This window comes from Neofelis nebulosa, chromosome 4 (assembly GCF_028018385.1).
Source record: "Neofelis nebulosa isolate mNeoNeb1 chromosome 4, mNeoNeb1.pri, whole genome shotgun sequence".
Classification (NCBI taxonomy): domain Eukaryota; kingdom Metazoa; phylum Chordata; class Mammalia; order Carnivora; family Felidae; genus Neofelis; species Neofelis nebulosa.
The window spans coordinates 156,163,195-156,178,889 of NC_080785.1; the positions used below are offsets into that span (position 1 = coordinate 156,163,195).

The following is a 15,695-nucleotide window of genomic DNA, read 5'->3' on the forward strand; positions in this document are numbered from 1 at the left end:
GACTCAGGGTCCCGCAGTCATCCCCCACTCCCGTCCTCTGGGTAAAAGATATCTGCCGTCCATGTTTGTCCACTGACAAGGGCCGGCGATGTGGGGAGCCGAGCCGGCCACGCTCTCGGTATACTCTGTCCACCAGCCCATGGTGCCGGGTGGTTCGGCTGGTGTCCAGGCCCGAGGACTGGAAGGGTGTCTGGGCGAGGGGAGGGGTAGGGGAGAAGGAGACCAGAAAAGAGAGAGAAACCCAAACAGTTATCAGCTGTGGCCTAAGATCCAACCCAGCTCTGCCCCCAGGATCTGACCTCAGGGCCCCCCCGCTCCTGAGACACCCTTTGTCACCACTCTGCAGCCCAGACGGGCTTCCTCCTGCAGCCAGGGCCCCCAGCCTTTAGCACTGCCAGGGTAGGGGCGAGCTGGGGATCCTGGGTGCCGGGTGGCAGGCGTGCAGTGCGGCCGGCATGCACGGGCCAGGCAGAGCAGCACAAGCTCGGGGCCCGGTGCCGGCTGGGGTGCCAGGGGTGCAGACGGCCCAAGCGCCCCCCAGCCTCGCCAGGTGCAGACAGGCCTCCGCCTTCTCTCTCTGGGCCCGGCTGGCCTCCTCTCCCCACCTACGTCATCCCCGGAGGGGCCTGCCAAGAGAGAGCCCCCAGGGCTTCCAGCCGAGGACGTCAAGGGGCCCACCTGGCCAAGTGCTGGCTCCCCAGAGGCTCCTTATTGAGCCCTGGCCGGTTCTGATTGAGATAAGCCCCCACTCGCCCTCCCCCAGCACCTCATCCCTTTACCACTGGAGCCAAGTGCAAGCACTTTCTGGAGCCCTGGCCCACGGCTTGGTGGAAGGGGCTTCCTTCCAGCACCTGGGGCTGGCACGAGGCCCCCGGCCAGACCCTGCTCTCTCTCCCAGCTCCATGCCCCTGGGGCCCCTGGGAGCCTGCTCCCTGCCTTCCCTGGTGCCATGGGGCTCCTCACCACCTGACTGGGGCGAGACTGGCAATCTTAGCCAGCTCTGGAGGCAGCCGGTCCCCCCACCCGGCCATCTGGCCCTTGAGTCCTTCTGTCTTCTCTGGGCAGCCAGGCAAAAGCAATTTCCTTCCGGAAGACTGCCACTGGCTGGAATCACTGCTCTTCCCTACCCGTCCAAATGCCTGAGCCAGTGTTCAGGGCTGACTGCTCTCCCTGGAGTCTGGGGCCCCCTGTCTCTCTCTGACCCAGAAAGGACCCTGCCAGCTTGGGTCTTTTTACACTTTTTGCCGCCAAAGGGCCTTGGGCCTGAGAGACTTCAGTGGCCGAAGGAAGGTGGGAACCTTGCCATCCAGGCATAAACAACAGAGGGCAGGGGCTGTTCATCTCCTCCCAGAGACGCCTAGAAGGCCAGAGGGGAAACCAAGACAGCTGAAGCAGAGCCAGAGGCAGAGAGAAGCTCGGGCCCGGCCACAGCCCAGCTCACCAGGCTGCACCTAGGATCCACACACACGTAAGTGTGCATGTGTCACAGGAACGAACCATGCAGCATTGATGCCCATGCTCGGAACCCCCAGGCGGGGGTCTCTCGACACAACCACACGCACTTCCCCATACGGGGCAGGGGGAGGTGCAGAGTGGATCCACTTCTGTTTGGCGGACAGGACACATCCCGCCAGGCCACTGGGGGACCACGCAGTGATACCCAGCACCCGCGCACGTGCCAGGGACGCCGAGGCCTCAGCCCAGGGGCTCATTTACCAGAGAGACAGGAGCCGCTGCCAGGGCCTCCCCCAGATATCCGCTGGGCTGAAAATGCAAAGAACCGAGACTTTGAGACACTCCTGCCTCATCCGGCCCCCCAGTGGGATGCCCGCCAGGCCCCAGTATACCCTTGGCCCGAGGGGGCTCTATGCCAGCCCTAGGCAGGGCCGTACTGGGGGGCTGCCCAGAGAGATGCTCTCCTTGAGGGAGAAGGGGATGGGGGAAACAGAGGAAGAGGAGAGGCGGGAAGAGGGGAGAAAACTCGAACTAGGAAGGGCCTTGACAAAGAGGTCAGGCTCCTGGAGCACGTTCAGGATCAGTGCAACGGCTCCACGTGTCTGCTCCAGCGAGGAGGCCATCTGAGGAGGGTCATGCTCCGAGGTGCCCAGGGGAGGCAGAGCTGAGCCAGGTGGACACAACCTGAGTCCAGGTGCCCTGCTGCACTCCAGCAGCGTTGTGGGAGGAGTAGGAGCTGGGGAGTGACTCGGGTGGGTGGGGGACTGAGCTCCATGAGGGACGAGTCTGGCTACACCTGGCCTGTCAACACATGGACAGACGTGGCTGTTTCTGAGGCCCTGTCCCAGCAAAGGGGCGGGTGTGTGGCCGTCTGATGGACCTGTCCCTACAGAGCCCAGACAAGCTGGGGATGGCCCCGGCTCTTGGCCCTGCTCCCAGGCCCACCCTGCCCTTGCTTCCACCTGCAGACCAGGGTCAGGGCAGAGCTTGGGGTAAGAAGCCAGCCCTGAGCCCAGGCAATGGGCCTTATCTCTCATTATTTATGATAAGGACGTGCACAGCGGCTGTGTGGCCTCCGGGAGCCGCGTTGTGTGCGCCTCTGCCAAGAAACGTTCGCAGACAAGTGGGGTCAGGCCACAGGGCCTCCTTCTGAGAATTGCTGGGCTTGCGGATTAGTGAGGCAGGATGGAGCCAAGCCCCAGAGGCCCCGAGCGGTTCCCGATGCCGCACAGCCGGCCAACAGGTGTAGCGGCTGCCGAAACACTCTCGGCCAGACCACAGCCTTGCTGGGGGCTCTGTTGACAGGGGACAGGCAAGGGCCAGGCCATCTCAGGGACAGGAAAAGAGTAGGTGGGGGCAGGGTGAGGCGGGCTGCGGCAATTATTTGGTGACCCCAGCTATCCACTGCGGCCGACACACATGCTTTCTTGCTCTGTGACCAGGGTGGGGCCCAGATGTGACACGTACCAGGTGGGAGGCTGTGTGGGGGCGTGGGGGCTCACCTGGAAGGGCAGATCCACGGTGCCACTCCCGATCTGGTTCACGTTAGGCAGGGACCCACCGTAGTACTGGCCACGGCTTGGGCCCAGCTGCAGGTACTGAGACTTCTGGAGCTGGAGCTGCAAAAGAAGGCTGCGGCTACAGTGGGGGCTGGAAGCCCACCCGTGCAAATGGTGAGGAGCGCCACCCCAGGGGCCCAGAAAGGAACCAAGCGGTGGGCCAACGGCATCAGTCACGGAGGGTGCGGGACCCTCTGACTCTGATACTCAAAGGAGCCAGGTGTCTCTCCACCCAAAATGGCAGAATCAGCAACCCAGGATGCCCCAGGCAGCTCTCCCTAGGTAGGGCAGTGTGCCCTGTGGGCGGGGGGCTGCCTCCATGAACTTGGGGAACCTTGCTGGTTCACTCGCACGATTTGTGAATGAGCAAGAGAGCATCGGGCAGATCTGGAGCCTACAGCCTGTGGAGGAGGCCCCTCACCCACCCAGGGGAGCCATTTCTCATCACAGCCAAAGGCCGCATTCCCGGGGCGCGGGCCAGAGGCTGCGAATTGACACCCGGACACAGGAGAAACTGTCTTTCCAATGGCCTGAATCAGAGGGGCCGTCTCAGAAGCACAGCCCTGGCTTTCAAAGCGCAGGATGTGTGATCCCTCCGGCAGCACACACAGGGCAAGCAGGTCTGCCAGACCCCGCCCGACTTCTAAGGGGTCCTGCCCAAGCCCCCAGGCTCCATCTGCCTGTCTCGCGGGCCTCGCCGGAGCTGGGGCCGGTGGAGGGCCTTCATCTGGGATGGCCGAATGCCTGCACGGGCCTCTACCCGTCACTCACGTGGGGATCTGTCCCACTGGGCCACACCTCAGAACCAGCGGCCCAGCCCCCTGGCAGGCAGTGGCTGCCTCGGAGTGAGGCTGGGACCTGGCCTCGTCTCCCTTGAACAGCCGATTCCACTTTCCTGGGAATAACAGCAGATGCCCCTGACATGGTCAGTGCCACTCACGGCCCCCAGGACTGAAGGCTGAAGGTCCACGACGCCTGTCACGCCGGCTCTGGGAGACAGACGTCATGTCCGAGGGTTGGTGGCTGGGCATGCGGGGAGGGTGGGCGTCTGCTCCGGCCCCGGCTGGGGCGGTTGCTAGGGTCGACACTGTGTACACAACAAGGCCGGCTCACGTTCCTTCACAAACAGCTCCTGGCAGCGCTCCGTGAGCTGGCTGCCCGCGCCGCCCCGCTCTCCCACGCCGGCCCCTGCTTCCTGGGGGGCCTGGGATACTGGAGAGGGAAGCGAGGCTCAGGAACTGGCCGCCCGCCCAGCAGAGCACCTCACCCAGGTAAACAGCTGTTTCCTGCAAGCTGTGGTGGGGTCAGAAGGGAGAATGACCTTGTTCCATCCTTCGCGGGTGGTTCTTGGGGTCTGCGGGGCCCAGCCCAGGGTCTGTCTCCAAAGGCTGGAGACGCTCACCGTGAATACCCCACTGTGTCCCTCTCACCCCACAGTCATGCAAGATGAAACAGGCCAGCCCCCAGCCAGGGGGAGAGGGAGACTAAATACAGGGGGTCCCCACTCCCGCCTAGGCACAAGTCATCTCAGACCCAAGACACTCCACATGCTTCCTTGTGTCTGAGCCTTATGGCAGAAGCCTGCATTGCACCCACCTCTCAAGAACCATGTGGCCCCCTTCTTGGCCTTGGTTTCCCCCTCCCTAGTTGTCCAAGAGTGTGTAGGAATGCATGGCATGTGACACAGAAGTGCTTACACTACATGCATTTTTGTCACAGGCTGAGCTGCCAGCTCTGGGACCCTAGCATCCTGTCCAAGCACTCCACAAAGCTGCCATGTTCCAGGCCTCTAGAGAGCCTGGCGTTGGGGATGATCTACAGGACTGGGAACTGACAGGATGCTCTTGACTCACATGCTGCTGCAACACCAGCCCTTCCAGGCCCCACCTCTATCTGAGTCTTTTTTTCCAGCACTGGCCTCCCCACCCAACTCCCCTTTGCTATAGGACTGTCAGGCTTTGGAGTACAGCCTCTGGGTTTGGAGTAGAAGCTGTGTGGGGCCCTGCTCTTCCTTTGGGGGACCTTGTGCCTGTCCTTGGTTGCATATTGGCTATGTAGAAAAGGCCTAGAGAAGTCTGACCTTTGTCCCCAGCTCCTGGGAGGTGGAAGCCCTCTGAACATCCTGCCTGGCAGGACTATCTTTGTTTGCCTGGGCTCTTGGGCCACACCGAGTGGTCTATGCCAACAGTGTGATGTAGGATCTTGCGCCATGTGGAACCAGCTCGCCCTCTGCGAGGACTAGACGTGGAGGTCACCCATGTGGCAGTCAGCCAGGTCCCTGTGAGTCCAGTAAAAACCGTGGACACCGAGGCTCAGGGGAGCACCCGTGGCTGGCAGTACACCATGCGTGTTGTTCACACTTTGGTGCTGGGAAAAGTACAAGCTGTCCACACGACCCCACAGAGAGGGGACGACTGGAAGTTCCATGCATGGAACGCTCCTGGATACCACCCCAGACACCCCTTCCCTCTGCTGACTGTAATCTGTCCTTTCACTCTTAATAAACCGTCACTGTGAGTGTAACAGCTTCCGGTGAATCCTGAGTCCATCCTCCCAGTTGACCTGAGTGTGGTCTTGAGGACCCCTTCACTTTGCAAGAGCTGCCTGCCCTCCTGTGCCTGGCCAGGAACTCCAAGGAGCAGAGTACTGAGGTGAGAAGATGCCAGCCTAGGGCTCTGCCCCAAGGACCTGCTGCCTCAGAGGGTGCAAAGGAAGGAAAAACAGCAGAGTGAAACCATCAGGCAGGACCTGATGTACTGCTGAATGTTAAAGCTCATGCCTCTTCCTGTTGCCAAGCCAGTCTCTCATGCATCCTTCCACACAGCAGCCCTCACTCCGTGTCCCCACAACGGCACTTGCCCCTGACCTCGCCAAAAGAGCTCTATAAACCCAGCATCCAAGCCAGGGCCTGTCGCTCAGCAGCACATGCTCATGGAACAAACAATGTATGAACACGTTAGTGAATCAATGAATACCACTGTTCCTGCTCCCAGGGGCTGCCTTTCACAAGCCAGGGGACAGCCCATCTGGAGGCACATAGGGCTTTTCAGAAGGCCAACACAACTCCCCAAACTATTAGAGGCTCAAGGTCAAAATAGGGCTTGGATGCCTTCTTCTCCCCCTACCTCATCCTCATGGCTGTTGGAAAAGGGCAGTGCAGACAGCAAACTGAGGCCCAGACAAGGCTGTCATATGCTGGAGGCCACCTGCTACAACAGGAGACCTGCATCTCCCAGGGTTCCTCCCTGCTTATGGCCTGTGGGTCAGATAGCCCAGGGTCTGAGTCCAGGCTCCCCGATTATGAGTGGACCCCATTCCAGATATAGAGAGCCTAGGCTGAGGGTGTGTGGGTACCCCATTACCCATGCTTTTGCCATAACCCGACCTCTGCTCTCCCCACTCCTTGGTCCCAAAGCACCCTGAGTTTGTACACCCCCAGGGCCTTGGCCTGTGATGGCCCCCCTTCCATGCCCATCCCACAGGGCCTCCCTGACACCCCACTCAAGGAGCAGTCCCCCCACCCCCCACCCCAGTCACTATCACATCAGCCTCTGGTTTTTTAAGTTTATTTTGAGAGAGACAGAGTGCAAGTGAGGGTATGTGGGGAGGGAGGGGGGAGAGAGACAGAGAGAGACAGAGAGACAGAGAATCACAAGCAGGCTCCATGCTGCCAGCACAGAGCCCAACATGGAGCTTGAACCCACGGAACCATGAGATCATGATGTAAGCCGAAATCGAGAATCGGACACTTAATTGAGCCACCCAGGTGCCGCTGTTTTTGTTGTTTTTAATAAAGTTTTCATTGTAGAAGTTTTAGATTTACAGAAAACCTGCAAAGGTGGTACACAGTTCCCCAACATCCCTCACCCAGCTTTCCCTAAAAGCCATCCTCCTGCCTTACTGGGGCAAAATTAAGAAAGTGACAGTGGGGCAGCACCCCTGGATGACCCAGACCCTACTCATGTAAAGCCTCCCAATTCGTCTAATAGTGTTTGCTGTATTGGAAATGCCCTTGACCCTGTCCACCACTCCCTCTGGTCTCCACCAGACACCAGGTACCCAAGACTCATGGTCTGCTGGTCACACTGTGTCCAGTGCCAGGCCTCTGTATAGTCATGCTGGACCTCCAGTAAGTACTGCCACATGTCTGCCTCACCTCCCACCATCACTGGTCCTTCCAGAACAATATTCCAAGACCAGGCCTCTCAAACCCTCTTGCTCTCAGGTTTGAACCAACTGACCAAGCAGCATCAGGCCCTGGGGTCAGAGGTATCTCAGGGCTGAGGCCAGCAGGGCCACGATGGATGGCCAGGAAGCACAGTGCAGACCTCGGCTACCTTGCGCTCAGCATCTTCCCACTCCAAGCATTTCCGATGGCACCCCAGGGGTCCCTGAGCCCTCCTCATGGGCACAGAGCCCTTCCCAAGTCTCAGCACACTTGCTATCACATGAGTCCTACCTTCCGTGTCCCGGGGCTACCATAACAACTGACCACAAACAAGGTGGCTTGAAACAGGGTAGCTTAAAACAATAGGAATTTACCCTCTCACAGTTTAGGGGGTAGAAGTGCAAAGTCAAGGGGTGGGCAGGGTTGGTTTCTTCTTGAGGCTCTAAGGGAGTCTGTCCCAGGCCCTGGTGGCTCTGTTGTTCCTGTGCTTGTGGCCACACATTCCTTCGGTCTCTGCCTTTGTCCCCATGTGGCCTCCCCCTGTGTCTGCCTCAAATCTCCCTCTCCTTTCTCTAACATCTGTCACCAGATTCAGGCCCCACCCTAATCAAGAATGATCTCGGGGTGCCGGGGTGACTCATTCGGTTAAGCGTTGGACTCTTGACTTTGGCTCAGGTCATGATCTCATGGTCGTGGGATCAAGCCCCACATCTGGCTCTGCCCTGACAGCGTAGAGCCTGCTTGGGATTCTCTCTCTCCCTCTCTGCCCCTCCCCTGCTTGCTTGCATGCCCCCCCCAAATAAATAAATAAACATTAAAAAAAATGATTTCATTTTGAGCCCCTAAATTGCATCTGCAAAGACCCTCCTACCAATAAGGTCACATTCCCAGGTTCTGGGATAAACACACAGACACACCTTTTGGGGGGACGCAATTCAGCCCTAAGACAAGTCCTCCGAGGGGAGAACCAGCACACTCCACTTTCCGGATGTGAAAAGTGAGGCTTGGCAGGCAACGGGACTGTCCGAGGTCACCCAGCTTGGAGGCGACTGAGGAGGGCACAGACTCTACTCCTGGAACTTAACCCCTGCATGACCCTGGAGACCAGCAGATGGCTGGCACCACGGAGTGTCAGAGGCCACGTGGCATCGGGGATGAGAGCACACCAGCTCCTCGAAGCTTCCAGTCAGAGCATGAATCGCAAGTCCACACACTGACTCCGTCAAGGTGGGATCCAGCGCAAACTTCTCTATAAAAAGCCCCTTTGGGTCCTGCCTCAGCCCAGGGCCCCTCGTTTCCAGGCAGGGCACCCCCACCTCCTGATACAGCCTGGGCCTGGGACACCTCACTCCACTAGCCCACACAAAGTCCTCTCCCCTCTCTCCCACATTGACACCCATTCCCTGTGCAGAGCCCTATGTAAATGGTGGCTTCTCCAGCCTCTCCCAGCCCCATCTTGCTGATCCTCGGGCACCGCGCACATCCCCCACCTCTGTCCATGCCCACACCCCTGCTGGACGCCTCCCCTCAACCCTGGCAGAGTGGAAGCCACAAAGCTGGGGAACGGGGGCGGCCAGGAGCCCTGGGAAGGTGTGCCATGACAAACACAGACACTTCTCCAGGGCAGCCCCCAGGCCTCCAGGGCCCTGCAGATGATGCAGATGCACCCCCACCTGCCAGCCCCTCCCGTCCTGTCTCTCGAGATGAAGCTGGCCTTGGCTCCCCCCACCCACCACCCCTCCCAGCAATTGCCATGGCAACAGGCTGGCCTTCTAATGAGATTAAGGGGAGCGGGCATGCTGAAGGCTGAGCTCTGTCCTCCTGCAAAGCCAAGCAGGCTTGGGGGCCATACTGCCGAGGGCCAGGGAGGAGCTGTGTGCTCTGAGCAGACCTTAGTTTCCCCCTCTCACCAAAAAAAGGCCCTGCACAGTCTGGCCCTCTGCTCGCCACCAGCCAAGGAGGACGATGCCTCAGGCTGTTTGCAGTGGCACTTCCTCCTCCACTGGGCCAGCCCAACACTACGCACCTCAGCTCCACCTCCACGGGGATCACCTCCTCCACAGTTCACTGTCCAAAACCTCCTGATCGAGCACTGCCTGTCTCCGCTCGTCAGACCGTCAACCCCAAAGGACCCTGGCACAATGGAGGAGCTTGGTATCCACACGAGGAACCTGCTGTCTGGATGAACATGTGAGTATAGAAACAGTTGGTGGATGCACTCAGAGTCCCAGGCAGGGATGATTTTTCTCCTGCATCCACACGGGGAGTACCTGCCCCCTCTCAGGGAAACTGAGGCCCAAGGGAGAAGGGCCAGCTGCCCAAGTGCGCAGGCAAGGAACCACCCACGCGAGGAAGGCAGCGAGTGAACGCCTTCTCGAGTGCAAGACACTTCAGGGACCAGAGCACAGAGCAAGACCCCAGGAGGTACACGCACCTGGCCCAAGGTCCTGCACCTCAATCCTCCCCTGGTGGAGCCTTCAGAAGGCTGCCAACGGCAGAAAGGCCCCTGAATGGGCCACCTGTAGGGGATGCTCCCAGGTTCTCCCAGCGGCCACGGTGGCACGTGGACGGAGCCCCCGAGAACCCCTGAAAGGATGTGATTCTGAGTCACGTGGAGCTGCCAGTGGGTTTTCTGGGGTCACGGCTCCCTGACACGTGTGCATACCCCAGTCTGTGTGGCTACGTCCCTCCAGGTTCCTTCCAAGGCCTGACCCCAAGAGGGTCCCCAGTCTCAGCTCAGGCACGAGGCAGTGAATTTGGGGAGGGCAGACAGCCCCTCCCGGGCTCCACTCATCAACCTGGGCCCCGACACTGCACAGATGATTTCAAGTGACGTGTGCCGTGGACACCTCATTGAGGCCACAGAGGATGGACTCCAAACACCCCAGGCAGAGTCACCCCGGGGAAAGAAGAACCAAGGGCCGCTCGCTCCAACCAAGGACTCTCAGCCCCTGCCCTGTGGCCACTGAGAGACCAGCAGTGTGACCACTCATGTCACATGTCCATGGGACACACCATCTCTCCCATGGCTCCCCATGCCTCCCCAGCCCTCTCTGGAAAGGACCGGAAACCTGGGGTTCTGAGGGAGACAGCTGTGCACGCACAGGTGCCAAACCAAGAAGGCCCACGACTGCTTTTTCTGTCTTCCTGAACTTTTTTATCGAAGTAAAATTAAGATAACGTAAAATAAACCATTTTAACATGTACGATTCAGTGGCACACAGTTATATGTTATACATGAGGTCATACGCAACCATCACCTCCATCTAGGTCCAGAACACTTCCATCAACCCGAAAGGAGGCTCCATCCCGTTACCTGTCATTCCCTCTCCTCCTCTCCCTCCCCCACCCCGTGGCAACCACCAACCTGCCTTCAGTCTCTCTGGATTTGCCTGTTCCGGACGTTTCACATAAGTGGAATCACATAACGTGGCTTTTTGTGACTGGCTTCTTTCACTTAACACAACTTTTTTTTTGTTTTTGTTTTTGTTTTGTTTTTTAAAAAATAATGTCATACCCAACATGGGGCTCAAACTCATAACCCTAAGATCAAGAGTCACTCACTCCGCTGGCTGAGCCAGCCAGACGCCCTCACTCAGCCCAGTGTTTCTAAGGTTTATCCATGTTGTAGCATGTGTCAGTGCTCCGTTCATTTTTGTGGCCGAGTTACAGTCCATGATACAGATGGACCCCATTCCGTCCACCAGTTCAGCTGTTGAAGGACATTTGGGTCATTTCTGCCCTTTGGTGATAGTTGACCGGTGCTGCTGCGAATTGAACAGGCGAGTACAAGTGTCTATTTGAGTCCCTGTATTCAAGTCTCCAGGTATACAGCTAGGAGTGGAGTGCCCGGGTCACATGGTAGTTTTGTATCTATCTCGTTCAGGAACTGCCAGACTTGTCCACTGCACCATTTGACATTCCCATCAGTAGTGGTCAAGACTTCCATTTCTCCACATCCTTACCAACACTTGGTTTCTGCCACCTGATGAGTGTGAGGTGGTCTCTTGTAGTGGTTTTGAGTTGCATTTCCCCGATGACTAATGGTGTGGAACTTTGCATGCACTTACTGGCCATCTGCGTATCACCTTTGCAGAAACGTCTATTTGAGTCTTTCGCCCATTTTAAAACCGGGCTGTTGGGGTGCCTGGGTGGCTCAGTCAGTTAAGCATCCGACTCTTGATCTTGGCTCAGGTCATGATCTCAAGACTCATGGGTTCGAGCCCAGTGCCAGGCTCTGCGCTGACAGTGTGGAGCCTGCTTGGGATTCATTCTCTCTCTCTCTCTCTCTCTCTCTCTCTCTTCCTCTCCCTCTCTCTCCCTCTCTCTCTCTGCCCCTCCCTCGCTCATGTTCTATCTCTCTCAAAGTAAATAAATAAGCATTAAACAAAACAAAACAAAACAAAACAAAACAAAACAAAACAAAACTAGGCTGTCTTTTTCTTGTTGAGTTCCAAGAGTTCTTTATATATCCTGGATATTAATCTCTCATTGGCTACGTGGTTTGCAAATATTTCCTCCCATTCTGTGGGTTGTCTTGTTACTTTCCTCGTGGTCTTCTGACACACAAACATTTTTAATGTTGACAGAATCCAATTGGTCTATTTTTCTTTTGTGCCTTATACTTTCAGTGTCCTGTCTAAAAACCCATCACTTTATCCAGGTCCGGGACTATTTACACCTATGCTCCCTTCTAGGAGTTTTAGAGATTCAGTTCTTACGTTTAGGCCTTTGGTACGCTGAGAGTTAATTCCCGTGTTAAGTCTGCTGCTGCCCCACTCTCACCCACTGCCGGCCGAGAGGGCTCTGCAGCAGCGAGGAGCGCCAGGCTGGCCCCGCGGAAGCGTGCTGGTACGCTGGAGTTGCTCATCAAACGTCTGCTGGGCGCGGGAGGGAATGCTGAATGAATGAGGGAATGAATGAAAGCGTCACAGGCGTGTGGCCGAGCGTGGATTCCAGGCTGAGTCACCCCTGCCCCCGGCCCCCTGGCCGACTGAGACACTCCCCAGCTGCCTCCTCACTCGTTCCCAAAGTGTAAATACAGACCCAGATACACAAACACCGAGTGCGCCTCGGAATGCCTTTAATCAGGCTCTGTTGCCGCTGCCAAATTCCCAACCCTGGCTGAATCAGAGGGTCCTCTGTGAGCACGTCTTGTTTCCCTTGTTGGTGGCGGTTGTTGAGCACAGACGTTCCGGCTGGGATGTGTGAAGGGTCTCTCGGGGCCTGCGCGCAGCACAGCTGGCTCACGGGGGCCTCTTTCCCTGTGAAGGAGACCCCGGCCCTGCCAGCCGGCCGCGAGCCAGACCTGGGTGGGGACTTGCAACCGCTCTGAGACGGGGAGACACGGCTTCACCTCCATTTTGCAAGTGGGGGAACTGAAACACCGAAGGAAGCACAACGGGCCTGTCCCGAGGTCACTCAGCGAGAGGAAGGGGCCTCAGTTACAAGCCAGGGTCTTTCTCCCGCAAATCTCAACCTCCCACGGGCGGCCCGCAAGGCCCTCCCCTGCTTTCTGCCCCCGGACCCTTGCACCCAATTCATTCTTTTCTGGAACCTTCCATGGAGCTCCTTCTCATCATTTAGGTTTCAGCTCAAATATCACTTCCCCCAAGAAGCTCTCCTTGACCCCCTACTTCTAAAATAACCCTCTGTGTTAACTCTGACCACCATAACTAAATACCACAGACTGGGCAGCTTAAACAACAGACACTTATTTCTCCCAGTTCTGGAGGCCAGGAGTCCGAGATCAGGGTGCCGTCTCTGTGAGAGCCCTCTTGCTGGCTTGCAGAAGGCCCCCTTCTCCCCTTCTCCCTGTGTCCTCACGCGGCCTTTCCCTGTGGCGCGTGTGGGTGGAGAGAACTCTCTCTTCCGCTTCTCATAAGGACGCCTGTCCTATTAGATCAGGACCCCACACTTATGACCCCAGTTCACCTTAGTCACTTCCTCCTTGCAGACCCCATCTCCACACACACTCACACTGGAGATGAGGGCTTCTAATAAATGTGATTTAGGGGACACCATTCAGTCCACAGCACCCTCTCACGGATACGTTGCCTGCCTGTGTCTGTCCGGCGGGCCGGCTTGCCCAGACAGCTGGGGTCCTGCTTGTCAGGTCTCTGTGGGCACCTCAGGGATGAGTGCCTACCTCCAGGAAGTGACCGGGGAGAGCTATTATCTGGAACTGGAAAACTCAGCCTGAGTCCTCTGGGAACACCACCCACAGCCAGTCAGTCCCAGGCAAAGCCCAGGGGCCCCAGGAATGACCCAGCAGGAGCCCCAAGGGTCCCGGGTGGGGGGGGCCTGTGGGGAGAAACCTTCTCGGGGCCTGGCCTTGGAGAGCCCAAGAGTCAGTGAGATGAGGGTGACAAGCAGTGCGTGCTCCTCCAGGGCTACAGGGCTACCAAGACACGGTGGGTGGAAAGTCGGGGCACCATTTCCAGAATCAGTTGCCCAAATACAAAATAATGCACCTGCTCACCAGGGTCGCGGGCTGGCAGATGGACGACAGTGCTGGACAGCATCTCGGGCGGCTGCAAGGGAATGTGACAAAGCAGGAATAGCCCAAGGTAAATCAGCTCAGCCCCTGTACTGGGCTGACCGGTGGCCCCCAAAATTCACACCCACCCGGAACCTCAGAGTGTGATCTTGTTTGGAAATAGTTTTTGCAAATGTAATCAGGTAAGACTCTTGAGATAAGGACACCCCGGATTTAAGGAGGTCCTTAAATCATACTACCAGAGGGGCACCTGGCTGGCTCAGTCGGTAGAGCGTGCGACTCTTGATCTTGGGGTGGTGAGTTCAAGCCCCACATTGTGTGTGCAGATTAGTTTTTCAAAAAGTCTTGAAAAAAGAAGAGGACACAGAAACAGGGAAAAGGCCACATGAGGATGGAGGCGGAGAGTGGGGTGACACAGCCACAGGCCAAGGAGCCCCAAGGACTGCTGCAGCCACCAGAAGCTGGAGAGAGGCCTGGGACAGACTCCCCTCCGGGGTCCCCAGGAGGATCCAACCCTGCCCACGCCTTGATCTTGACTTCTAGACTCCAGAACCGTGAGAGAATAAACTTCTGTCGTTTGAAACTTCCCAGTTTGTGGTTCTTTGCTATGGCAGCCCCAGAAAACTAACCCACTGGGGCTCCGGGGGAGGCAGGGCCAATCAGAGCCAAGCCCAGGGCAGGCGAGGACCCTAAAATTAAACAGCTGGGGAGGGCCGACCATGGGGACCCTCAAAGAACAAGCTAGTAAGGGTCCGGGTAGAGGGAACAGCAGGGGCAGAAGTGGAGGCCCAGGGAGACAGGGACAAAAGACAAGGCCAGGTCAGCTCTGGGAGGAAGTCACTGCGGAAGGGCAGGGAGGGCGACACTGGAGCCCAGACCAGGACAGCACAGGGGATGGTGAATGCCCGGCTGGCAGCTCGGGGGCTGATGATACCACAGTGGGCTCACCAGGCAGGGGTGGCTCACCACAGTGGCAGCTGCAGAAGGGCCCACCCCCAAGACACAGCTCCCTGTCGGCTCGTGGGAGCACTCGTCGTGACCTCACACCAACCCCACCCCCCCGAGACCCTAGGGGTCGCACCACGTGGAGCAACTGACCAATACCAGAGCTCAGCCCTGGCTACACATGCCTCCCTCTGGCCTGTGTCTGGGCACCACGTCCTACGGGGCCGGGGTGGGATCCAGCGAGCAGGGCCCGGGCAGCACGACTTGCCCCCCGCCGCAGCCCCTCACCCACATACCGACTGCAGGGCTGCGGCACATCAGTGTCGGACCCACAGGGGGCAAGGCACAGCGGGCCAGGAGGCTCCAGTGCCACTCACCCACCTCTGCCTTGTACGAGGCCAGGCAGGCCCAGGGGAGGCGTGAGGGCCCCAAGTGGGAGACGGGGTGGTACTTTGCGGGGTCCACACACGGCCCAAAAGCAAAGCCCGGTGCGGCCAGCAGAGCCAACTGCACATGCAGGCTGCCTGCTGCCGTCATCTGGTGGAGGCCATGGATGACCCTGGACTGCTGAGGTGCCTTTTTTTTTTTTTTTAATTTTTTTTTTCAACTTTTTTTTTTATTTATTTATTTTTGGGACAGAGAGACAGAGCATGAACGGGGGAGGGGCAGAGAGAGAGAGAGACACAGAATCGGAAACAGGCTCCAGGCTCCGAGCCATCAGCCCAGAGCCTGACGCGGGGCTCGAACTCACGGACCGCGAGATCGTGACCTGGCTGAAGTCGAACGCTTAACCGACTGCGCCACCCAGGCGCCCCGTGAGGTGGCTTTTTACATTTCAGATTATCTGTTCCCCCTGGTTTCACGTCATGGTGTCCACGGGAGAGGAGGCCGACTGCCCCACAGGGGACAGGATGACCAGCACATGAGAGCCACCCCACACCCCATCTGTCCGAGCGCCAGGTTCCCACAGCACAACAGCGCATGCTCATTGTTGGCCAGCATCTCCGGAGACAGGCGGCCGACCCTGGCACACATCAAGGCCCCGTCCAAAGGGCCAACAGCAGCTGGC

General features: G+C 58.0%; 1 protein-coding gene across 12 annotated transcripts in view; it reads right to left on the minus strand.

Annotated features, from left to right (window-relative positions):
• CRTC1 (CREB regulated transcription coactivator 1) overlaps positions 1-15,695 on the minus strand; it is a 77,025-nt gene that overhangs the window by 31,397 nt on the left and 29,933 nt on the right. For 8 of the 12 annotated variants that reach the window (XM_058727377.1, XM_058727380.1, XM_058727379.1 and 5 more), the window contains exons 2-4: positions 2,958-3,074; positions 1,717-1,764; positions 53-190 (exon numbers count right to left, since the gene is read on the minus strand). In XM_058727377.1, the coding sequence (XP_058583360.1) occupies positions 53-190; positions 1,717-1,764; positions 2,958-3,074 (303 nt within the window). Of the gene's footprint in view, positions 1-52; positions 191-1,716; positions 1,765-2,957; positions 3,075-7,351; positions 7,436-15,695 lie in introns of those variants that run through there. The other 4 variants (XM_058727382.1, XM_058727383.1, XM_058727372.1 and 1 more) reach the window with 2 other exon arrangements.